The following is a 27,794-nucleotide window of genomic DNA, read 5'->3' on the forward strand; positions in this document are numbered from 1 at the left end:
TTAATATTACTGATTAGATCTTTATTTTTCTAATTTCGTAATACGATTAATCCAATCTTCAATTAGTTTTGAAATTTGGATTGTATTGGATATCTTAAGTACAATTAATCCTAATCACGTATAAAACGTTCAACAATATTACTCTTTATTTAAAAACTAATCAGTCATACTCCATATACTCCTAAAAGTATTTCAGTCGTTACAGTCATGCAAATCAACTTAAACGCTGATCAGAGTTTTGTTAAAAATTTGAGTTATTAACAAGAATGAACAGGAAAAAAAAAATATTCTAAACAAATTCAAAAAACGCGCGTGCTTCTAAGTGGCAGTTAGTCGTTGAGAATATTAAGAATTATTATATTTGAACGAGCAAAAGTAGAAGTTTTAATGTAGGTAAGATGGATAGATAGTTCTTTATGATTCTTCATAATATATATTTTTGGCTTTCAAAAAACTTGATCTTGTTCGTTTCATTCATTTGATTTGTTATGATGATAAATTTCAAATTGCAAATGATCGTATTTATAAATTCTTCATTTTGATTTTGGATTAATTTTGCTCGATCAAACTTAACTCTTTCCTACAACAATCGATATTCAACAGTTTTCCTGTATTTTGAATGAAGAATTCTACAGTAATCCTAACATACAGTGATTCTACAGTAATTCTTCTTTCAATGTTCTTATGTATATATTTTAAACAAATATATATAGTTAAAGATATAGTGCTGAAAATTATTGTATAAAAGTGAATGTAATTAAAATGTATACATATACTAACTAAAAAATTGGATTACATTATTTTTATAACCACATCCTAGTTATATTTCCTTAAAAATATTATATAAAATTCTAAAATTTGGTTTCATTTCACATGAGCAAAGATCATATTCTGATGATTAAAAAAATATTGCTTTTTCTTTTAAATTTTCTTTTCTTCTTTTAAATCTTATTATAGGTATGATAAAATCTCTGAAGCATTTCTTCATCCAATACTTATGTAGATTAGAAAGATTACTAAATTCATCTGTTACAATATCGATCATTTTCTCAAAACTTATTGCTCGTTTGAATTCTCATTTTGATTTTCTACTTTGAATTCATTGCTTCGCTTTATTTGAAATTATTGATATTATTTGATTTAATACACTCGAGTCATTTTCTTATTGTATTAATCCATTGTGATTTCTCATTCTATTTTTCTTTTTTTATTTGCATCATAATTTCTTGGAAACTATTTGAATATAATGAAATTAAATTATTAAAGTTAAGATGAAAAATAAAATATTGCTTATTATATAGAGAGCTCAATAAAAGATTGGAAAAATTGATATGTATGAATAGTTATATTGCTATACTTTGTACTAGTATGAAAAATGGGAATATGCTTTACATATGTAAATTTTCCAAGAAATACAATTTTCTAAGAACTGGGAGATGAGCAAGACATATATGTATATATGCTATTGTTAATTAATGAACACTAATAAAATTCAAATTAGTCATAATTAATTTAAAGTTTTTATAATTACATACTTTGCTCATATAAAAAGACGATATATTGAATTTTATTTATAAAAAAAAAATATGAAGAAAATTGATATACCAAGAGTTTGAAATGTTGTATAAGGTTACAACTTTAATGCATTCCGAATATATTAATTAAAATAATCTAAAAAAAGAATCATTAAATCACAATGGATCAAAGTGCAATAATCAAGAAGACTCACTCATGCATCCACTTGCATACTTTATAGGGCATCCAAAATATCATGTTCTCTTATATCGTATATAATAATTTTCAGATACAAAAATAAACTCCATTTAGCTCACGAGAATATATATGAAAAAGAATGAAACGTAATAAAAAGATCTCTTTTCAACCTCTTCAAAAAAGAGTATATAAATGAGTAGAAGAACAAAATATGGCGAATCAATAAAATAAAAATTCTCATGATCTATTGAATGCTCGTCGCAAAGGAAAACAAATATTATACTTTAAGCGTAGGATTAAAGAAATTAGCGTATCTACGACTTCTATCTAGCTTCTCACTCGCGTGCATTCTCATATGAGTTCATGTTATTCCTAAATTATACTAGAAAAATTTTCCGTAAGATCTAAATGTGTCGAATCTCCATCTATTGAACACAACACTCGTTCTTTTTTTTTTTCTTTTTTTTCTTTTTTCCTCCCCTTTCTCTTAAGAATAATATATAATTTCTCGTAGCATAGCCCCGTAGCATGCTCGTTTTAATCGACTAGTCACGTGTGTTGGATGCACCTCTTTTTCTTTTTTTCTTTTTTTTTGTTTTTTATTATATTTAATTGATTTTCGAGTAGCATATATACATATGTAATATATATACCACCAAATTGTCTTATTTCCCTTCATCGTGCCCGTTGTGTTGGTCATTCGATCGCACGCGGTTCTTCGATAAAAAAATCTTCATCCTTCTTTTCCTTCGCGTTCATAAGATTACGTGTCAAAGTTTGGCAGATTTTTATGCCAAAATCGATCATCGTCTCGTTATCTCTAATATCGTGCCCGTCCTGCGACCCGGGCAAACCGATGCGGCAATGTGACCAGCCAATTAAAGGGGAAGTTCAACGATAGGCCTTGGCCCTTTCTGCCCAAGCGAATAAATCCACGCTGGGAATAGCTTCGAACATTGTACAGGACCTCAACTCGTTTCTGATAGAAAAAGAAAAGAAAAATAATATTTAATGATTAAAATGATAATAATAGTGTAATATAATAAGGTCGTAAATTAAAGTATTAAGTGATATTTATTATAATTGGGTCACACTATGCGAATCTCACGATTATAATAGATCATTTCGTAGAAATAAGTATGTCAATAGCTCTTGAGTTGATAATCGAGCTTTTAAAGTGTTTTAAAGCGGCATTTTTCGAACACGTCCAGCTGACTTTACGACCTTAGCATATGATTCTATATATATCTATTTACACATACAAATGAGACACAATATGAGACTTTTTATCAGTTTTTCTCATAATCGTTACAAGTATGTGTAGTTTAATAGATGTTTAAAAAATAGATGTAAGATTATTTGCACAAAAGTTTTCTTATCGAAATGATAAAACAATTGGATGAAATATCATCAACTTACTCTGCTTGTGGCCGGAGAAACACATTTGGTTGCATTTGGGTAATATTGTTACCGTTATCGCAAAATATTCTTGCTAACGTTACATTGCGTATCTGTGCCAATTGCTCTGCAAAAAAGTTTCGATTGCAATTTATATCGGTCTCAAAACGATGATATTAATATTTCCCGATATAAATGTCATTTCTTTACCAATCAAAATGCATCTCTTACCAGGCGTGAAGGGATGCGGTTGATACGCAGAATCATAGAAATATCTGTCGGTGCGACGAGTTCTCGAAAATTGTTCAAATATTAAACAACGGAAGGTGGGGCCTAATAGGCCATCATCCACTGGTCTCTCGGCCATACCTCCGATAATAAGGTCTACGTCATCAGGATGAGCGTAAAGTGCGCGCAATTTCTTCATCATCTGTTAATTTAAATTTAAATTTGAGATGAAAATAATCTTATAGTTTATATATTAATTACGCTTCAAACAATATTTTTCGATTTATAGGAAAATACACGTTCGTTAAATCGTGTATATTTATCAAAATGATTTTACCTCCATTGGAATGTAATCCAAGAAATCGTCGAAGGTGTTCGCAGTTGGAAGACCACAGTACTTTCTGTAATGATTGTAACCTGGTAGGCCATGATCACGGCCACGTTGAATGTCCAAGCTGATTGCATCCAAGCCCAAGCTATCTTGACTGGCCGCGAATAATTTGCTTGTTACGTCTTCGATTATGCTAACATCCATTTTCTGGCTGGTCTGAGTGGCCATTCCACGTAATAAACCGTCGAACACTTCGTCAGACTCGATTATAATTGGTTTGAAGAAGTACTCCGATAAAGAAACGGTTTTGTTCATCTGCCGTTTATCGTCTGTCAAACTGTAACAAAATACATATAAAAATAGCGACTTTTTATTCTTCTTAATCGAAGCAGACATGCAAACAAAAAAATATATCATAATTTTCAAACAAAATTTTTTTTTCCCCCTCGGTTTTGATATACATATATATATATCACAGCTTTGGTGCGAATTAAAAATAAATTTACCTTATTTTTCCTTGCATCAAAGAAGTCAAGAAGCGCAGAGCTGCTGTCGCGACCTCGTTGCTGATCGCTGGATCATCCTCGGAATTATAATTACGACTGTAGCTATTCCCAACGACGAGACCGACGGCGCGGGTGTACCTCTTGCCCAGCAATATAGGTAGCCACTCTTTGTACGTGATATGCTGAATTTCAGCAATAACTATACGCCTAGCTTCTTGAAACAGCGTCTCGTCCGACCAGTTAGGATTCAACTCGGCAAGTTTGTCGGCTATTCTGTTGTGTTCACGATGCCAGATCGTATGTATGACAGCAAGTTGTGGATGCGTGTTTACGCGATAATCGCCTAAGTAATCAAAGAATATATATCTAATGAAATTTACGATAGAAACTCGAAGTGAAATAGAGAGGAGGAGAGGGGGACACGTGGCACAAAAGTCAAATGTGTCGTCGTTAAAGAAGTCGTCTTTTAATTTAATTAATGTTCAAATCATCGTTTACGAAAGATATAAAAGATAAACGATATTTTAAAATGTTATCCTTCGACGAATGTCAATATCGGTTTTTATTGCAAATCAAGATTCACTTACCAGAATTGTAACAGTTTTTCGCACATGCGGACGAGATTTCATCCTCTCCAATTGGCAAGAATTCGTGATTATTCATCTTGTGAACTCTTAACCGACCTCCTTCGAACTCGCGGAGTTGACGAGACTTTTTCAACGTAGAACCATAGATCGCTGAACCATCCAAAAAGTGGCTCGCTTGATTCATCTGTTATCGCAAAAAAAAAAATAATAATTCTAATCAACTCTAATAATTCTATTCAAAACATTATTCTTTTTTTCTTTTTCTTTCAACGTAGATTAATAAAAATAACAAGATTTGTAATAAAGAAAGTCAAATATACCTGTTCCGCGGGTCCAAATGTACATTCCGCCTTAAGAACCGGCAACGAGCGCACGTAATTCATGCATCGTACGTAGTGTTGCCCGTAAATAGGATCTCGATCAGGTACCATAATTACGGAACAATCAGGGTGTACGTATCTAGGTGATAAGGTGTTTCCGTCTGACCGACAGCACGAGATTGGCTTCCCTGTCGACACTGTAAACGTAATATTATTTGTATAACAATTACTCTGATGAAACGTGAATTCAAAAGATGTGTCGTTACGTTGTTATATAACAATCCAAATATAATAATCTTTTTATCTACTAAAAAACGCTTACCCATTTTGCGCATCGGGGTGTAAGAAATGTCGTTTGCAACGAACTGACCCCACTGCATCACCGTTAAAGTTCTGCTGACGTCCGATTGATCGTTGGGTGTCGACACGGCCACACTTATGCTTCTTGCACCGGGTAGCGGCTTTCTCGTGTGCCCCATACGTCTCGGTTCTTGGATTCCTGATCGCCAAATTAAGCATTAGGCTCGTGCATTGTCTCGCCACACCTCTCGTCGCCTAATCGGAGTAATATCACGCGATTTCTCGACATTATCGAAAAAGTGAAAATGAGAGTATTTATAATATTCAATTTACGCGAGAATCAAACAAGTGGTTCATAATCGTATAATCGACTCGAAGCCGAGGAGGAAAGTTTCGAGAGAACGGAAGGATCGTCATTACTCCGATTTCGACAAAATCTTGCAGGTGATTTCCGCGTATGCGTGTGAAATAATGTTGGTGCAGCGCGAGAGCGAGTGTGTCTGATACTGAACAATTGAAATCGAGGTTCCAATCCCTGCAATGCGAGAATCCTACCCTATAAAACCTGCCTCAGCACGCGACCATTCAACTCATCAGAGACCAATCAGTAGGCGAGGTATGTCATATTTTTCAAGTTAGAATTTCGGCAACGATTGCTTTCCGACTATGAATCGTTCGATTAAAATTTTTCTTTTCTTTTCTTCTTCTTCTTCTTCTTCTCCTTTCTGTTTTTTTTTCTTGAATCCTGAATGCGCTGATTGATCTCTGAATCGACCGAGAAACGACGACGACTCTCGCGCTGCAGAGCAATACAAAATACTTGTCTTCTACTTATTTTTTTTTTTATTTGACGTGATATTCTGATGCGTTATCGACGCTTGAGAACGGATTATTTTCTTGTTCTTTTTTTTTAATTCACATTCGCGAATTTCGCGATCGGTGATTCTATTCTAATTTGCCACAAATGATGCAATGATGCTTGTTCATTAAAAAAAGAAAAAAAAAGGAAAAATCACGTCGAGAACGCTTACAGAAGGGATCAAGTGACTTATCTATGTGGCTGATGAAGGTGCCCAAGTGAGAAAATCAAATTGGGAGATGATGGATGCTCGATGATATATCTCGACATAACTGCTTAAATGCGTGTTAAAAATGTATACAAATATAAATTTTAATTCGACGGAAATTAAAAAGAGAAAAAATAATGTTAACGAAGATTTGAAAGATAATTGGAATCGCGCGAATGACTCCCAATTTTCATTCGCTTGCCTCGGACACCTTTAACGAGACCCGTATACCGCAATCAACAGAAAAAATATTTGAACTAGTGTTACAATAATAAATATGATACATTATTAGATATATCCGAATTAGTTTACATACACATTCTACTGCTGGATAGAATCTCCCGACCGGGGCACCCTATTGTAGGCAGTATTATTCACTGCTACACTCAGGCATTTTATGCTCTATGTGCCTTATCGCACAACAACTGTAATGCAAATCACAGAATATAATTTGTTAAGCCAATCGACGAACGTTTTTTTTTTTTTCTTTTTTGTCCATTAGCGCCCAAGGATAAGAGAGTGTGTTCGTTTTTTTTTGTATGTGTACGTAACACAGATAGGGTACAAATATAATATCGTCGTTCAAAAGTTTGATACTGATCACTTATTCGTCGGGAAGAAATTATCATCTATTTGATATATAAAAACTTTTTAATAAATAACTTTTCATGTATATATATTTTTTAAATTGACGTGTGTTTAAGTATATGTGAAAAGAGATATTCGACGATCAGTGGCTATCTTTCATGATTAATCTAAAAGAATTAAAAATTGAGGATACAATGGAAAGATAAGATCATCTAATGTAATCGAGCATTGAGGAAGTATCAATTTCAAAAACAAGATATAATTATCAAACGAATCGACGAAGAAATATATGTACAAAAAACTGAAAGATAAAACGTATCAATGGAGCGGAAGAGAATCTTTGGTAAATTTCTATTAACGATAAATCGTTTACTCAGTATCTTTTTAAATAGTGATGCTAAATTTTTGAACTAATATATATTGTACACACATGTATATTCTTTTGGCTTTGCGTCTGTTGTGTGATAAACGTGTGTGATATGCTTTTTTCTGCGTGTCGTGTGTGATCGTATATACTTTTGCGAGGTGTCGATATGAGGAGTAGGTGGGTTAGTAGGTCGAGGCTGCTGGTAACTCGCGTATACCACCGGTAATGAACATCGAATCATGAATATGAAAGAATCACTTTATATTTTCGAGCCGTTCGAAAAAAGTTTTTTATCGATATTTTGCGGATTCTTGTTAAAAATATCAACGGCCGACGAGCGAGGCGAAGAATTTCTAAAGAATATAACCCCGACAGTGTGTGATAACTATGTTGTTGGTGAATCGAATTTGTCCGAAAATTATGGGGGGGAAAGAAAAACCTGATCAAAGACAAGATAATAATCGAATGAACCTGCGATCAGACAGATTGAAAATCAAGGATTTCTTTTTTTCATTTTTAATTCATCGTGAGAATCGCGTAACAGAATACAGCGTAATTACAGAGTGTCCTAGAATTAATAAAAATAATAATTCGTATAATATTTAACATTTCGATTAATTCAATTATGTAAAAAGTAAAAGTAAGAATGAAAATCGAATGAAATAAAATTAGAATCACTTGTATGCATAGAAATGTATATGAGTAATGTCCTTGAATTATTCTGCATAAATACAGTACATTGCTTTACATACGAGACAAAGTACTTAAATCTCCATTAAAAAAAAAATTTATCATTTATCGTTTCAGTAATATTCTTAGGTATTTAGAAACATACAGGCGTATGAGTCAGAAATACTTGGAATTACTTAGCCTACTTTAAATTTTTCACATGTTTCATGATTTAAATATAAAAATTTTTTATTTGAAAAAGAATATCATAAAAAAAAATAGAATATCGTTCAATAATATTTAATAAATATTTCTGCTTCAAATATCTTCGATACTATTAATAATCTCGAAGATTTTTTTATTTAAACGTAAAACAGTCTGTACGAGAAGAAGTGTAAGTTTATTCAAGTGTAAAAACAGACAGGTGTGTTTTTAATTTCTTCATGGGCGACATACGAATAAAAAGAATTAGTCATCGAAAAACAATTTTTTCATCTCAACTATAATTCTTTTCATAAATTTTATATAATTATTTTAAAAGGATCATTCATATTCAATTTGTGATTACATTTGAATATTACTTGGCAAATTAACATATTTCTAGGACACCCCATGCATGTATTAATAATACAACGACCAAAAAATTATCACTCTTCTCAATACTCGGAAATCGGAACTAGAAAATGGACAGAGATCGTCAAACGTGGGACACGTGCACGAAATACATCTCCACGACACAGAAAACGGATCAAACACATCCTATATCCCATAAGAGTAAGAATATAGATGCAAACGAATCTTTTCTCTCCGCAAGAAAACCGCATATAATCCGATAAACGTGATGGAAAATATCCTTGGATCATCGGCCGTTCTGAATCGTAAGTTAAAAAAGAAAAGAAGCGAAGTCATTCCCTTCGAGAAGAAATTGCATTAGTAAGAGTACAACGAGTACAACGAAAGAAAAAAAAATTGAGACGACAAGAGGAGTGAGGGGACGGATACGTGAGAAAAGGAGAAGAAGGAAGCGCCAAGCGTTCAGAGGCTGCAAATAATTGAACGATTATTATTCCACACAAATAACGACAACACCACGGTACACGGCATAGAGGGTTCGAATGTATCTCGATATATTCTTCTTCCCGTTTATTTCCGTTTCTTTCGTCCGTTCGAAAGTCCGATTCCGTCAAGCCGAGCGTTAAAACACAGGAAACGACGCGTATCGCGTTACGCGTTACGAGCGAGAGATAAAAAAAACCGAAGTGTGCCCAGCGAGAAGCGAGATAATAATGATTCGAGCATACCGTAGAAATTTTTTCGCGAATTTTTGCTAAGACGGGCGACGATTGTAGTGAAATATGGTAGACGAGTCATTTCTCTTTGAATTTCTTTTTTTCTTTTTTTCTTTTTCTTTCTTTGCTGATCGTCACACGGTAGGAAACACCCTTACCGTCGAAATACTGGGGGAAGAGAATTCTGGTGTACGCGGTCATCGCACTACCCCAGCTTGGATTTTGGACATTATTGCAACTGCCGTCGATGTTTCGGTACTTGGCCAGAGAATTGCAGCCCTTGTGCCGCGACGATGGACAGGCCGAGTTCAACGGAGTCCCCTCCAGTGACAAGGTTGATATGAAACGAGCGCAATCGTCTTTGTCCAGGCCGAATCTGTAACAAATATCGATCGGTCGATTTGTAATCACGAGTAGCGGCGGATTGTGAACAGGCGCCCACGTATTTGACTATTACTGATGGTGACAACATGCTACCATACGAATATATATGGGATATTATTGTCATTAAGGCTGTCAATTTTTTTGTGGTAAGAGAGGTAAAAAAGATTTTGTGCTTCTGTATATATAAATCGAGAGGTGAATCTACCACGATAAGTTTTTGCGAGAGTAATTTGTATAATCAATTTGCTTGGTTAAGCGTGATATTGTATTCCAAGTGGCAATAATCTTGAATGAGTAGCTATTTAGTAGCAAATAATAAAGTTGATAATATTGAATGCTTAATAATGAAACAAATGTATAACGAATATATTACGCTGATTGTGACAGGAGCAATAAATTTAACACTCTTGAAGTGTTTTATTGAATGATGTTTTATGCTAGAAATTAGATAGGAATATAGAATATAAAAATTTAAATTTATATCTTTTTAAATTACATACATTACCTTTACTTTTACATATTTTCTTTTTTTTAATTTGAAAATAATTTCTTTGTTATTTTTATTCAAAAAATTTAAAGCAACGTAATAAAATAACCTCATAAAAAATTTTATGAAATATAAAATGATATTTAATTTCATAAAATTTTTAAATAAATAAAATCTTATTTTATGTAAAGTTAGTAATTTCGCAACGAATGTTCTCCATAATTTTAAAACACAAAATCATTCATCGTGTAAAGATGACATAGATGAGGATCATTTATATATAAATTTGAACGTATAACGTAGAAATTAAAAATAAATAGGAAATGATAAATGATTGAACATAGAATGTTAAGTCAATATTCAATTAAAAATTTTGAAAGAATTATGGTTAGTGAATTTTAAAATATAAAAGGTATTTTACATTTTAGAGAATGAAGCACTTTTAGAGAATGAAGTTAGGAGTTCAGAAGATGGTTTCAAAATATTTTATATTTTGATAATAAATAAAATATAATTAAATAATATTTTAATTACATAAATGATAATCTTACAACCATCTTTTGATATCCCAGTAGGAAACAATTCTTTTAATGAACTGCTCATTGTGCAAAAAGGCGTTTTTATTAGTTTGATGTTATAAGCGGAATATTACAATAAAATAAATTCAATCGATATTTTGCAAACACAGCAAGAATTTTCATTGAAAGTTTAAGCAACAAATAGATTTATAAGTTAATAGTTTTTTTAGTACAAAAATTGTGAAATATCTATAAATCTAAATTGCTTAATCTAAATTGCTTAACGAAGAATAAGATTTCAAGTTTCTGATATTTGTTTTAATATTGCACCACTTTATAACCTTTTAGATAAATAATCAAAATAATGATAATATTTAATATTATCATATCATGATTCGTTCAAGAAAAATATAAACAACAAGAAGTGTTTATTTATTTACTCGAAGCAGATAATTGATACGAAAAATTATTTCGATGTATTGAATTTTTCCCATTGTAAATACTTTTATAAAATTTTTTTTTCTTATGCATTTCATATAGAAAATCCACATATTGAATAGAATTAGATGAGAACGTATTATAGATGAATGTAAAATTCAATTTCAACATCAAGTGTTTAAGTAATATGAAATTTGGATCTTCCTTTTTGAAAAAAGAATCTTCCTTTTGCACAATTTCCTCCTTTTTCCAGATGATATATTAAATACAATCTTTCTTCTTTTTTTTTTATAAACGAAATCCACTTTAAAGAAAGATTCAGCGTTCAAAAGTAACGCGTATCGTCCGCCAATGAATTCGTAATAACAGGAATTAAAAAAAAAGTTATAATTAAAAAAAAATACTTTGTTACATTAATTTTTTAATTATCGATCTTTAAAATAATCGAGTTGAATAATCGAAAATAAACAACTCGTAAAATCTTAATCCCTAAAATCCTTAAAAATAGATTTCAGATTAATATAAATTTTCGGATTACTTTTAAACGCTGAATTAATCCCTAAGGCGACATTCACCAGTAAGGAAACATCCTGTATAGACATGTGTAACAGCCAATCAGAAATTGACCTTTGACCTAAGAGGTATATGTTACCTGTGACAGCTCTGATGAAGGAGATAGGACGAAGCTTTCATCGCCACTATGGCGTCGAGGCCTCTCTCGAAAGCATCCTCGGAAGGATATGAATCAAGGAATTGTTTTCCAGCCGGCGTGTGAGCCATCAATTCGACGCCAGCATTCGCGATATTCCTTTCGAGGGTGCTCATACGATCGACCAAGCTTTGCGCGAAACTGATCGAGTTGTTCAAGACCGCTTCGTCAATGTGAGGGTAACGCCGATTATGGGTACGACCCGTGTCTACGACGCCGCCCTCGTAAGGGTAGTTTGTCATCGGCAAACCTGAAAGGATACCTTTAAAAACGTCGGTAAAAAAGGAATTCAATCAATTCAACCGGATTGTACACGGGATCTAACGGATCGAGCCTTTTTCTTTTTTTTTTTTTTCTATACGAAATTGTTGTGAAAAACAATTTGTGTGAGGCACAAAGATATATGGAGGAGGAAAAGTACGTATAATTATTTTCTTTTTCTTTTTTTCTTTCTTTATTTATTTCTTTATTTACTTCTTAGAATTTTGCAACCGTTAATGTTTCTAAATTGTGTTTACGTATAAGATAATCTTAATGTAAGATATCTTCTCGAATTTTGCGTAAGTTTTACATAACGGATAATTATTGTGGCTAAAGTATGTGTATTATTTGTAACGCGTAAGACATAAATGTTGTGGAAAGAATTTTTTTTTTTATCGGTAAAATATTGTGTTCTTTAGAAAATTTTTGAAACAAGTCGAGTGACTCTTAATTTTTAATGTTTGTTCGTGTATTCAGATAAGATTGTGTAGAATTAAATTATTGTCGTTATAAGTATTTTGAAGTATAATTACAAGTACGAATTTTTGTTATATAGTTTAATAAAATTTCAAATTGCAAGATAATAAAGATGCGAGCACAATTTGTAAAACAGTATTTTGTTACAATTGTGCTCGTTATTTATTTCAAATATCATTTAAAAATAAGATGATTATTAAATATTAGATATTTCATAATTAGAAATTTCATAATTATCAATGAGAATTAGAAATGTTTGACAATTGTAACTACATAAATTTATTATATAAAATAGACGTAGATGATATAAGAAAATTATACGAAAACAAATATATATTGATAAAAAGCATCCAAATATTAAATATAAATTGAAAATTAAAATTTCTTATTTAAAAAAATAAACATTCCCTCCATGTTTCTGCCACTTCGAAATGTGAAATTTAATTGAACATTGCAAAATTGTCAAACATACTTCCAATTCTAATTTATAGTTTCAATAATATTTTACAAATACAATTCACAACAAACAAAATGTTAAGCAATTGCATATATTTACATTACTTTTTTTTACAATACTTTCACTTACACTTATTTGATTTCTATCAAAGGATGATGTATTTGATCTTGGATTACCTTTTAAAATGCAACGTATATATATAAATAAACTCTAAAATAAAATATTTATAACAATGATAAGCGTCAATACTGATGGTAATCCAGGATAAAATTTATCATCGAACACACTGCAATTCGCGATTAAAATTTTCTTGAATAGAAAAGAAAAACAATAATATAATATATAAAATGGAGGAAAAATGGACAACTTACCTGTATAACTGGCAAGATAGTTCTGCAAGGAAATTGGCAATTTATAGGCACCGATCGTATGCGTATTTCCAAGGAATCCCATGGTTTGTAGAGAGACCCATAGGATCGCCAAGGTAGCCACGGAACCTGCCATTAGGCCACCAGCTGCACAAAATCAAACAATTTTTTTATAATATGCTTTCTATCGAAATTCTTTGACTAAATTGATTCGACGTACTTATAGAACTAATCGAAATGAATTTCCTTTATCGCGAAAAAGTACGACGCAATTGTTATTATCTTGAAGTGGTTAGTTGAGTCATTTCGCGTAACAACGTGCTTTTGTTTAGTACAATAATTCAAAAAGATTTGAGATTTATTGTGTTAATGATTAATTGATCGAAATCGTTCGAGGACTTCTTATAAGATTTTGACTTGTCTTTTCTTTTCTTTTTCTTTTCTTTTTTTCGATGTTGATACATCAACTTATACACAGAAGGATATATGTATTCATAAATAATATCAGGATTTATTATTGTTTTAAAAAACGAATATAAATTATCCTGGTATATTCACAATATTTTATTCTTTATTTTAGATTTTCGATTATTTTAAAAAAATTCGGTATTATTTGTAAATAATTCACTTTTCAAAATTTAATATTTATTTATAATATATCTTCATTCACTATTTGTTAATTTCATTTTAAATAAAAATTGCATATCTCCTTTTTCGATCATATATATTCGATTCATTTAGATCTTTCTGGGTGAAATTTAAACTTAAATTCAATGTATAATCAAAATTGTTATTGTGTAACAAAAATTGAACGTTCAAATTATTTTATTAGTAATTATGATTGTAGAATATTATTCATTCCACATCACTTTTAAGATAATGAAATGAAGTTTGAAAGAACATTGACGTCATTGATAGTAAGGTTATCAACGATATAAATTTAATTCAGAGTTAATATAATTATAGAATTTTGTTTTTTTTACAGTAACAATGTCAAATGATTTTATTAATTTTATCTTACATTTAACTTATACTACGTGATAGATATAAAAGAGATTTCTTTTATAATTAATATGAGATATTTTTGTGTTGATATTAAGAGATAAAAGATATAGGAAAATATAATGAAATAAGTTTAAATAAATTTTCGAGAGTCATCGCATTAAAGTTAGATAAATCATTTGAAATTTCCCACCTTTAATTTCATCTCCTCTATTTCTTTTTTTTTTTGTGAAAATCAGATCTAAAGATTCAAAGATCTAAAAATTTTTTGAAAAATATTGATTTTTAAAATTGTTTAATTTTCACGATTAAAGTTTATGTCAATAAAGCTAGGAATATAATCATCGAATTGAAAAAGAGCTATAAAAGAGTATATAGCATCAACAATTTATTATTATACAACTTATTATCGTACCTTAGAAAACCTCCTAGAATTTATCCTATCTCATTATGATTTACTCGACGATTATAAATAATGTTTAAATGTTTAGAAAATAGTATTTTGAAATATTTCTAGATTTGTTATCATTAATAGTGTAATACCTTATTTTTTATTCGCAATTTCGTCTAATTGATTATAAAACATATTTTTCACTTAGACGAAATCATAGAAAATAAAGATATGGTAATATAATTTTAAAAACATTTCTTGCGACATATAAAATATTAAATTCTATTGAACTCTAGAAATTTCTTAATACTTATCAAAATATGTAAGATTTGATTTCAAAATTGTCAATGTCAATTATTAGGCAATTTCAAATAAATTTCGACGAACTTCATTAATTTTCAAAGTTAAAAAATTATTGCTTCAAGCATTCGATATTTTTCGCTATCTTTTAGCAAATTTTATAATTTTCGAAAAAAAAACCATTAATAAATAATGGTTTTTTTTTCGAAAATTAATTAATTAAATCGTTGTTTGAATTGTCAACATTCTTTTCATTTCATCAATACATATTAAATCGATAGATCCTTATTATATGCTTGTTTCTAAAAAAAGATATAATTTCTCACTTATAAGTTTAAGAACAACATTTTCAGGATTATTCAGTTTTTTAGCATATTTTCAATTATCGGCAAAATGTTCTATTGAAATTTACCGCATAAAACAACATATTTTATAAGTACACATGTTGTGCATGTTTTATTATACCACGTGATTTTCAATATATTTTCAATACGCAATTCAATTGTTTATGAGAAATTCTGCATTCTTAATATTTCCTCGATTTTAATTTAATTTTGCTTCTAATAGAACGCAAGAACGATTGCAAATTGATGGCGCCTTCGTTCTATCGCATCATATTTTCGTTATAATGTATGTCTATATCAATATTCATTATACATCGTTTATTAAACGATATATCTCTTCGACTTTAGCTCTTTTTTTTTTTCTTATTTATTTTTCACTTGTAATTATAATTTTTTTTGTTAATTTATACGTGTGGATACTTAAAAATATAGAAATCGAGTATCTGTGTAATTTTCAACGCCTTAAATAAAATCATTATCATAATAATTGCTGATAATAATGTTGTTGATAATACCAAACAATAGTTCATTAACAAACAATTACGTAGTTGTTATAAGATATTATAAGATATAGAAGAAATGTTTGAACAACGTAAAGTGATCAATAATTTTTTTTTTCTTCACTTCGATCTTCATATTGTACACAAAGTCACTTGCATAGAATATTTATAGCTACTTTATATGATCTTAACGTACACGTAAAAAGGAAAAAAAAAATTGCGATTATGCTTAAATTATGATAACTTATATCATATTTATATCTCTGAAAAGACATAAACATTTTTTTGTAACGATGTATAAATAAGAAATCTTGTTGAACTTTATTCTGATATTTTACTATTGATGAATAGTAAATTATTAGAATTTATTAAATTTTTTTTATTATTCAACATTCGATATATCGATACAATTGAATAATTTATTGAATGAAAATTTTATCATCATTATACATATTCGAATAAATAAGATAGATAAAAATATACTTTAGATAGCTGAAAATAAATTTTTCGTGTGAAAAAAAAAATTATTATAGTTATGAATGAATTAAATTACATTCGATTTTTTTATTTCAGTTATAAGATAATTCGTGAGATAGTCCAAAATAGAATCACAAATTCTATATCAATTCTGTAAAATAATAACTGGCTACGATCCAATTTCAATCTCATTTCTCTTTGAGAAAACCGAAATGACTCTTACTGAAATAGTATTATAAGAAATCTAAATTTAGTAATTTCCAGAATAAATAATCCCAATTCTTAGCTTCGATTTCACAATCTCGAATTACCTCCTTTCAATTCTATATTTTTCATTATTATTTCTTCAACAAGATCTCAAGTACGTAGTAGAATCTAGTACACATGCTCTCAGCATAATTTTTAAGGATGGAAGGTTGAAAATCATAGCATATAAATTCAATTGATAGAAAATGGAACTATGCCATTATTTTAAATTATTTGATGTAAGTTATATCAATGTATTTAATTATTACAATTCAATATTCAATGAAAAGGGGTAATATAAAAATATACGAAGAAACTATTTCGAGAAATTCATATTTAGAATATCAATTTCTAAATATAAATTTCTCAAAATAATTTCTATGCATGACTTGTACTATACGTGCGGCAAAATTATCTAATCGTTTCTGTTTTCTCTTTTTATAAATATAAATCGAAAATATTTGCAGAAATGAAAATATATTCTTGGATATCCTCTTCCTTTATATCTTTCGGTTTTACAAACATAAACAATAAATCTTCTTTTTTGAAACAAAGTTACAAAGTGAGCGTAATCGTATTTAAATTTAGTCGCGTCTATCGAGAATGATTCATTACATATCCTGATTGTGGAACACCTTCGTGAGAACGGAAATAGTGTCAGAGGTGTGATTTGTTTAAAAATCGTAAAATGAAAATGCGAATTTACAGTTAAATGCAATTGTGCAGAACAAACGACGTTCTCCTATTTTTTTTTTTTTTTTTTACCAGATGATTCGATTTTTGCGCGCACATCTCGCGAGATGTGTTTATAAAATGAATGCCATATGTTGCTGTAAAATACAGACGCGCATTTTTCACGCCTCCTCTCTATGAGTACACTGAAGATGAGTTTCGTTACATCACGGTATAGCTCAAGTTACAACGGTTATTACAATCATCACTTTAATAAACCGAATACGTTTAATGGCCATTCTAATAATATAAAGAGTAATCTTTCAATTTTATTTTATTATATTATAAAATATTTCAGAAGAGGTTTAGATTTGAAATTAGAAATAGTGAGAATTAAAAGATTGGAGATTACAATTTTCTAAAATGTTTTTCAAATAAAAAAATTTATAAATAGATACTTTACAATTGATAGTAATTTTTAGTATTTATATAACGTGAAATTGTTTTTTAAATTATCAAAACTTAGAGTTTACTTAGTTACATTTCTTCAAATTAAAATTTGATTCAAGATTTTTCTTAATCATTTAAATTAATATTTAAACTAATATCACATAATATTACTGATGCTAATATTAGAATGTTATTAATATTCTAATACATATTAGTTATGTAAACTTATTAATTATTCTTTAATATCGTTTCTTTTATAATTCATATTAATCTAAAACGAATATACAACGCATATGGAGTGCAAATGTTTTTCAATGTATTATCATGTTTATTAATTCAAACACTTGTATGTTATTATTAGAATATTAAATTAGCTGTAATTAAAAACAAATCGTATATTTCTACGAATTTTTTAAATTATTTTCTAAAATAATAATTAATTCAAATCCACTATTATAACATGATATTAGTTTAAAAAATAATTTATTACTTATAACTTATTTCCATTTCAGTTTTTGAATGAATTTTTTTTTATTTATCGTATCATTTGATCGTTCCCAAAAATATTTTTTAAATTTTCTCATTATTCCATTTTTTTTATCACATTTTTCAATCAATAAAATACACAAGATATTTTAATTTTAAAATATTTTTTTTTCCAATAAGGGCAATATAAAAATTCACTTTCTAACTATACATGTACGAATTTTGTTATTAATATCTTTTCTAAAAATTAAAAATTTTTATATTATTTGTATATATGTTATTTATATAACCATATTTATATAACTATATAAGTGCAATCGAGATATTGATAAATGACCAAGTATTTTAAAAAATAGTATCTTGACCTAGATAACATTTCAGATACGAAAAATCAATATTATTGTTTGTACTTAACATTTTTTCTTCTTTTTTCTTTTTTTTTCTTTTATTTGAAATTTCAATGGAAATTTCAAATTTAGTTTAGCTTATGTATTTTTATACAAACATATGAATAATTCAAATCATTTGTAATGTTTACAGAAACAATAGAGCAAGAAAGACAACAAATTATTAGTAATCAGTTCCAATTCAATTTTTTACTATGAATACAATTTTTTACTTGCTCAACTTTCTTTCAATCTTAATTGTTGATTCCGTAGATTCCGTAAATTTGACTTAATATTTAATTTAGCAATTTTTTCCATCATATGATGTGAGAATTTGAACACACGTTATATAGAATAATTCGTTTGGATTCGGAAATTACCGGTCGAATTCCCAGGACGTGTGTCTCAATATTTACTTTCGTAATGTTGTCTTCAACTTGTCTGTCTTGCTATTTAGATATAAACATAGTCGAATAAAAAAGTTTTACGATAAAAATTAAAAATTCAATATTTTTGAGATTACTACATAATTAAAATTTCTTCCTTAGAATTGAAAACTATTGTTTTCCTTTTAATGTCCGTACTTTGAATAAGAAATAAATAAGTTATTAATATTAAATTATTAAATTTATATATTCAAGCGGTATATCGTATATCTACCAGTGCAGTAGTACGAGGTGAACGAGTACAATACTCTGAGAGATAAGTAGCTACATTCTATATTTCATAACAGTAACAAGATACTGTACTAGAGAAAATACTTGGAGTACAGAAATCATATAAAAAATCAATATAAAAATCTAAGAATAATAAATAATAATAAAGTATAATATCTGCAATTTAATATTAAATATCTTAAATTTTCTATTTTCTAACTTTCACAAAGTTCGTTTAAAATGTATAATCGAAATACATATTTTAAATACATATTTTATTACAGATTAGTATCATTATTTTAATAAAAAAGATTTTAAAAAAATTGTATTAATTTGTGAACAAGTATTTACAAAACGATACTTATCATAAGAAATAAATATTTTAAGTACATATGTTTTTATTGAAATATTAAAAATGATATTATTTTCTTTCATGTCTGTTATTTTGTAGGCCAACTAAATTAACGGAACCGAACATTGTAATAAAACATGAGGATAAAATAAAATTAAATCTCTAGATATTAGTCTTACTCTTCGCGTCTTACAATAATATAATTATCTTTTATTTTTAACAATAATGTTTAAATTTAGAAAGAATCGCAATAATTAAATTTTAACCAGAAAAATATCGATAAAAAATAAGTCCAAATTTATTTTGGACAATTTAAAGAATTAAAAAAAATATATGAATATATAATAATACACGAATATTTAAAATTTAAATGTACAAAATCTTTGTTTGCTTCTATAATAAAAGTCATGAAAATCTTACGTGTACATCAAGACGTGTACCAGATAATAAAAGGCATTGATTACGAGCAAATATTTAAAATATAGTTAGCAGACATTACCAGACACGTGATCCATAGGCTTCTCCAATCCGTGCATCGTATAGGCCCAGCGATTATTGTCCACTGGTGCAATAAGAAACATTCTCAGCACGCAAAAGAGGAATAGCAATGCTCGCGGTTAGATACGATATTTCCGTTTTATTGACACATCCAATACGAATCTTTTTAATTTCGACGCGCACACGAGCTGAAACGATTGGTCAGACAGAAGGAGAAGATTTTCCTTCTGATAGAATTTCAAATAAATTAGACCGGTTTCGTTAATGAACTCGTTAGTCGGAATAGATACTCGTTGGAAGCTCCTTGTACAGGTGCATTCACCTTTGGCAATTCACGGCGAACTGGAAAAAGTATTTCGCGAATACGTTTATGAAAACTGGCTGCTGAGGACGAGCCGAAGAGCGTATCCAAGTTGGACTGAAGACGACTGAACACGAGCACCGCGTTTACGGACTACAGAATTCTCTCTATCCTCTCTCTCTTTTCTATTCAACCCCCTCTCTTGCGCTCGCTTATTTACCGAAGCTCCTACACATTCTCGTAATATTCTATCTTTATCGCTCGCGCTTAACACGAACGAACGATCCTCAGTTGTTTCTGACGCTCTTGCAATGTATTTTCTGGAGCTCGTTTCTTCGAAAGTTACGGTCTATGTATCTTACTTGAATGTTCTATACACGCTATATATCTATATATTTACAGGATGTTTTGTTCTTTCTTTTTTTTCATCACAGAACGTTCCTATCCTTACTGATAGTCAGATTGTTTCTTCTCAAGCATATATATATATATGTATATATGCGTTGCAGCTGTATACACATTAATAAAAAGATTGCATGTATATTTATTATTATATTGATACATCCTTCTCGTACGAATTATTATATAAAATGATATTTTACTTTAATACTTGATGCGTAATAATATGAAATTATTTTATATGTTGTATAACTACTTAACTACAACACGTATTTATACTTCCATATACTTCCAGCTCATGCTTCTTTTTTGCTTTTCTCATACTGCGTTCCATGCACTTTGGCTGTCTCACTCTCACCTTCTCTGGTATCCCGCATATTTCTTTTTCAACTATATATTGTATATCTCTCTTTACTTTATCAGCTTTCACGAAATATATCTTCTATTCTCTGGCAATATACATAACTGGTGTATCTCTCTCAGTTTTTCGATCAAATGCATATATATACATATATATATATATATCTTTTTCTCTCGCTCTCACTTACTTTTGCACACACACCAACATTCCGTATACTTCCCATATAGTGTCTCTTTTCCATTTATTCAGTTGCATATTTCTGTGTTTCTCTTATGCACTGCGCACAAGGTAGCTCCCCACCACTTTTACACTTGAGCTCTCCCCCACCTGCCTATATTCCCATCTCGCTCAACCGCAATCCCTATCTCTTTCCTACTTATGCTATCTTACGTTGTAGAACGAATTTTCCGTCTTTGTTTTACTAACGGCAACGATTCCTCGCATTCTACGCGCTTACTCGCGTACTTGCTCGCTTCGTTCGTGGGACCCCACTATCAGGATAGGGTCACCTTATTCGGTCGAAGAAAAAAACTTCTATCACTCGGTGAGCACGTGCTCGTCCCGTCCCCCCACCCCTCGTTCCCCGCTGCATGTCAGCTCCCTAAGCGTGTTCCAGGTTATCGCTGCCGATTCTTCGTCGTATGATTTTCTGTTTATTAAACGGAAGGATTTAGAAATGCGTATTTCATATATTTTCCAGAAAAATGCCAATTATTTCTTAGATTTTTCTCTTTTTTAATAATTCACAAATACTTTTTATCTATTAACCTAGAACATAGGTAATCGATATTAGTTTTGCTTCGATGAAATTGGAGCAGGTTTGCACGTGATTATTATATTAATTGCTTAATTAAAGCTTAAAACTAAGCTTAGATGACGCATTATGATCGGATAATTTGAAAATGTAATTATTTATTGATTTTCTTCCAGGGAAATGAAATGATAAATAATTATAGTAAATTGATATTTGTCAATGTGATTTTAATTTAGTTGGAAATATTTTTATCATTTATTATAATAAATCTTTTTAGAAGTTTATAATCTTTATAATAAATCTTTTTAGAAGTACGAAAAGATCTGCTTGATCTGTTTGAAAATTGTTTATAATTATTATTCATTGCGATTAGATCATCTCATTAATTCATAATCAGTAACAAATATATTCATGTATTTTCAAACGTTATTATAAAATAATATATACAATGTTTATACAATGTTTTATTAGATTATTCTATATATGAGAATAATTAAAAATTGTATAATAATATTTTATATCATTGTTTAAGAAAAAATTACACGGTCAATAATCAAGAAATTTTCAAATTTCTTGGAAATTAATATTTGAATGAAAAAAATATTTTATTTTACATTTTTGCCATTTTCACATTTTCACATTTTCACATACTATAAATAATTCACTCATATGCAATTAGAAATCCGTCACTTTCACTTAAACAATTTTTAATCTAAACGAAAATTTGAAGCGAAAGAAATTTATTCTCTTTTTTGATTTATTTTTATACGTAAAATCATCCCTTGCTCGGGTATACCACGATTTTCAATATACTCTATATATGTCAGATGTAACGTACGAATCCAAGGATTATTCAATAGGGAGTTTAGGGGTGCACAAACTCCTAAAATTTTAGATTATTATACCTTTTGTTAAAAGACTTTTTTTAGTTGTAAGCATATCCCCTTATTCTATTGTAATACAAATTTATAGCACCCTCCAAGAATCCCAGTACTTTTCCACTGCTTTCACTATAGTATTTCCGTCCTGCGCAATACTGATATTTACACGAAGGAACAAAATGGGAGTAGAGAAATGCGCAAACGCCATTATTAAATCGATGTTGTTGTGTGACCATTAGAACCGATAAATAATTTTAATCAATATCTTGACTATTCTGCTCTTTGATACGATGTAATTTTCTATGTCAGAGAAATAAAGCTATTCATTTAACAGTGGCATGACTCAAAGAATCAAAATTTAGAGGATAAATATTTCATTTTTTAAAAATGAATAAATTTTTTTGTCAACAACTTTTTGTCAAGTCATACATGAAATATAATACGTGCATTGAATAGCATGTATTTTAATTTTGTAAAATTCGATGTTATCGTAAGACATAATAAATGTTCGTGTTTTTGTGATTTCAACTATAGTATGTTAATTGAAGTCATAATATAGTAAAAAACTATAGTTAGATCTACGTATTTTTATTTTTCGGAACTCTTTGACACTTGGATTTAGAATATAAATGATATATACACAATGAAACAAAATGTTATTCATTTTCTCAAGTAACTCAAATTAAGAATGAGAATTGTGTCACTAGCTCAATGTATCTAATGGGCACAGTTATAAATAAGAGGGTGTTAAGTCAATTGGAACTTAACTATGGTTATCACTAATTTGATCAATTGAATCCTTTGTACAAAGGATACGATAATAATTTAATTAAGAAGATCGACAAATTTATGAAATTATTAGTTAGACTTATTATTTTATTTAATAACTTTTAAACAATTTTACGCGTATTATTTTAAAATTATATTTTTTTTTAAACAGGTTTTTATTTTTTAAATTAAATATTTTTCTTAGTATATTTAATTCTCAATTAAAATGAACAGTGCTATTTAAAATTTAAATATTATAACGATTTAACATATCGATAGATTTTTAAATAATTATTTGCGAAGTCATCAATTTATTTCGTTGATATTTTTTCGCTTTTCAAAATCTCGTTGAAATAAAATTGAAATGTGCAAATTGAAGAAAATAAAATCAGAAAATAAAAAGAATCAATACAGAATATCACGATAAATTTTGTTTCGAGAATTAAATTTACATTTATGCGAGATTTATGAATGAAATTTGATGTTAAATATATACTTTTTTTCGACACGTGCAATACAAAATATTACTGTGTAATTTGAAGAAAAACTTATTATTTAAGTTATGGAATTTAAATTTTATTCAATTGTAATTATAACTTTTACTGTAAAAATATTTCTAATTAAAAAATATTTTATTTTATTAAAAAAAGGTGAGTTTAGATAGAAAGATAATGATAAAATGTAATAATAAATAAATTGTGCCATGAATTAGTTTATTATACATTTACTTATTATTATATTAATTTGAAAAATATATTTAATCAGTTTAATTAATTTTTATCATTTTCTTTTAATGAAAGTTTTCAATATTTGATACAATGTAACATTTTGAAATGTTAGCAATAGGTTTAACACGAATTGTATCAGTTCAAACACGTGTAAGAAGTTTAAATATTTTTCAAAAGAAAAAGATGTATCAAAAAACTTGTATAATCCAAATAATCCAATAACAAGCAAATCTTCAAAAGAAAAATTAAAAATTCACTATTTAGATTAACAATTATAGTTATATCAATATTTAAACAAATATTGATGTAGCTATAACCAAATCTGTATATATGACAGTAAATTATCATATATATATATATATATATATATATATTATTATTTCAAAATTATAAGAGAGTAAAATTATTAAAAGTAAAAAATTGCAAAAATATTTAAAAAATATAAAAATTCGATACAATTTTTTCATTGCTGATATTTAATATAAAAATCTTATGCTTCTTCATTTAAATTTTGTATATCTTACACTTAATCTTATATATAGTAACCTACATATAATAATTGTAGGAAAATTACAGTGCTATCAAGATTGCTCATTGAAAAATTGCAAAGCTACATGGATTATATGTGACTTCTCTTATCGATATGAAATTTTCCACTTCTTCAATATATTTCAAGATAATAAGAAAATGTATAGAAAATTCTTGTTATTAGAAAAAATTAGAAAAAATCAAATTAATTTTTGTTTTTTGAATTTCAATTTAGAAAAAATTCAATAACATAAAAATATTATTAATATCGAAATAATATAAATTTTTGTACTTGTATTTCTCAATGATATTTTTTAGAAAAAAATTTGTGTTAAGGCTAATTATGTCATTTTAATTCTCAGATTATTTAATTTTGCAAAAAATTCAATTTTGTATTTAAAATATCAAATATTATTAAAATATTGTCAATAAATGATATAATGATAATGGTGATATTTAATATTCAATATCAAAAAAATTTTTTATTAACAACTTCAATGTTTTTAATATTATATTAAAATTTTTGACCTTTTGTATAGTTTTGACGTCAACACTTTTTCATCAAATGCTCAATGCCAGAGTATTGATTTAGAAAAAGTGCAGATGTTCTACTAGTCATAATCATATTTCTCATTCATGCAAAATATTTTTTTTTTATTTAAAATGTTAATGATTGCATCGAATGATATTTTAAAATAATAAAAAATAATTCAACTGATTAAATGTTATTGATAGTTATTTTTTATCAATATTTATAATGTAAATCAGTTGTTTGTAAATATATAAAATACATTATTTTTAAATATTTGATTTCTGCATGTTTTATTGAACTGTATTATTGAACTGAGAAAAATATATTATATTGATGTATTAAACAATATTTATTCAGTATATTAACAAGAATAATAATTTCAGAAAATATTGAAGATGTCATTCCCTATAATTTTAATAATTTTTGATAATTCTTGTTTTAATAATTTTTTGTTTTGACATATTACAATATTATTAATAGTTTTATTACTATTAATTAATTATACAAACCTATTAAACGTATTGTATGCATATAAGGAAAGTTTATCGATACAGATAAATATATATATATATATTTGGCTGTATGTAGAGATTGTATATGTATATGTAACATTAAATAGTAAATATTTTTAAAATTACATAACATTATAAAATTAAATTCAAAAATGGTAGATTTTGCCATATAAACATGACTTGTAAGTTCTCAATTTCCCCCACTTATTGCTCTCAATTATTCAGTACAATGTCTACGCCAATGCTGTTGCTTACCTAAATATGATTTCTTGAAACGTTCGACTCGCAAGTTTTCATACAGGAAAGTGAACACATCCACGCCCATTTTTTTCACTCGAATATTAAATAGTTGGGCTGCTGGAGCCCTGGGCCAATAGCCTCAACTTTTTGTAAGATTCAAAAGCAACGGCGGAATTAGTCTCTCTCTCTCTCTTTGTAGGATCGATAATGCCTTTCGAATGCGAAAACTCGAGAATTTACAGTCACTATTTATAACTAATTTGAAAAGACAGACCGATTGAAAAGTCAAGAAAATTAAGTGATCAATTGATTAAAAATTAATTGATAATTAACGATTAAAGTCAATTTCGAAAAAAGTAAACGAGAAACCGTAAACTGGATTAAAATACTTCCTGTACGATCGGCTATCCGAATTCGACTCTCCCTATGGAACACTCCTCTCCTTCCCCTCCAAAACAGTTTTCTGGAGAGCGCATGCGCTTGCCCCTATAGAACCGCATAATGTCTGCGCCCATGCGTACCAACAATAAAACGATGATACTCTAGAGACAATGACTTATGTTTCTTCGTTTCTTCAATAATAATAAATTGCATATAAACTTGAAATAGAATTGTATTAATGATGATATTGAAGATTGAAGTTTCAAAATTTCAAATATATTGTTATATGTTAGAGGTTTGAATAGATCGGAAAAGAGATTTTGCAATTATATTAGCATAATATTAAAATTATATATATTTGAAATTTAATGTAAGTTAAATTTTTCGAAAATGAAAAATTCATTAATTAATTCACTAATCAATTCAATCTTATATATTACAGTCATATATTGCACAAATTTAATCTTTCGAAATTAAAATTGTTAAAAAATGATTAACTACAAGTTAAGATTTTATATAACTCAAAAAGCATGAGTTGTTTCATGTGATTTGATCCGGTTCAAATCTATCACTACTTGCGACATATTGCGATTTGTTTATTGTTAATTGATAGTTGCCACTCAATTTAAGTATTAAATCTTTAAGAATTTTAATGTGTTAAAACAATTTAGGGAAAGTTCTTTAATGAATCTCGGTTTCAATTTAATAAATTTTTTTTCATATTTAATAAATAATTCAAAATTTTTAAAATATCCCTTGAAAATCTATTGTTCAAAATAAAAATCTTCACATTCTCTGTAATATAAACTTTATTTCATTGCATTAAAAAAAAAAATCCATGACAAAATTAACATTCAATAAAGTTATGAATTTCTGATATTCAAGTTTCTTTTCACATAAATAAAAATTATAAAAGTTATACCAGTTGTAACTAAATTATATAATAAAAATCTAATTTCTATTTTTTCTTCGCAAATAAAAGAATATTTTCATAGAGCACTCATTTTACAATATTTGTATTTTATTCGAGTTTTTGCGAATTTCTTCGATAGTAATCATAACGTTAAAAATATTTTGTTTTTCGAGCGAACAATATCACGCAACCCAGAAAGAATACGTAATTTAGATGAAAACGAACATGATTATTCTATCTATCCTGCTCACACTTCCATATTGTCATGAAAGCG

At 28.4% G+C, this 27,794-nt stretch overlaps 1 protein-coding gene across 4 annotated transcripts; it reads right to left on the reverse strand.

Moving 5' to 3' along the window:
• Window positions 1-26,662, reverse strand: LOC108002460 (peroxidase). Of its 4 annotated transcripts, none has more exons than XM_017064150.2 (12): window positions 26,242-26,662; window positions 13,466-13,609; window positions 11,843-12,161; window positions 9,522-9,739; window positions 5,406-5,582; window positions 5,084-5,280; window positions 4,764-4,947; window positions 4,177-4,519; window positions 3,677-4,007; window positions 3,343-3,541; window positions 3,133-3,238; window positions 1-2,692 (listed from the first exon to the last, which is right to left on the reverse strand). In XM_017064150.2, the coding sequence occupies exons 1-12, from the start codon at window positions 26,309-26,311 to the stop codon at window positions 2,605-2,607; spliced, it is 2,376 nt and encodes a 791-aa protein (XP_016919639.1). In that variant the 5' UTR covers window positions 26,312-26,662; the 3' UTR covers window positions 1-2,604. The 4 variants fall into 4 exon arrangements, with proteins under 4 accessions (XP_016919639.1, XP_016919641.1, XP_016919640.1 ...); XM_017064152.2 differs by having other exon boundaries at window positions 11,843-12,149; window positions 26,242-26,646; XM_017064151.3 differs by lacking the exon at window positions 26,242-26,662 and adding an exon at window positions 20,224-23,667 and having other exon boundaries at window positions 11,843-12,149.
• Window positions 26,663-27,794: the final 1,132 nt, after the last annotated feature.

The sequence above is a fragment of the Apis cerana genome, linkage group LG7 (assembly GCF_029169275.1).
Source record: "Apis cerana isolate GH-2021 linkage group LG7, AcerK_1.0, whole genome shotgun sequence".
NCBI classification, from domain to species: domain Eukaryota; kingdom Metazoa; phylum Arthropoda; class Insecta; order Hymenoptera; family Apidae; genus Apis; species Apis cerana.

What these genes read in the sequence shown, in the direction of transcription:
- LOC108002460 (XM_017064149.3), bottom strand. Translation starts at nt 20,305, where the DNA reads ATGTTTCTTATTGCACCAGTGGACAATAATCGCTGGGCCTATACGATG. An exon ending in GAAAAACTGTTACAATTCTG is followed by an intron (nt 4,520 to 4,763) that starts GTAAGTGAATCT and finishes TTGATTACTTAG; the next exon opens with GCGATTATCGCGTAAACACG. An exon ending in TTGATGCAAGGAAAAATAAG is followed by an intron (nt 4,008 to 4,176) that starts GTAAATTTATTT and finishes ATTTTGTTACAG; the next exon opens with TTTGACAGACGATAAACGGC.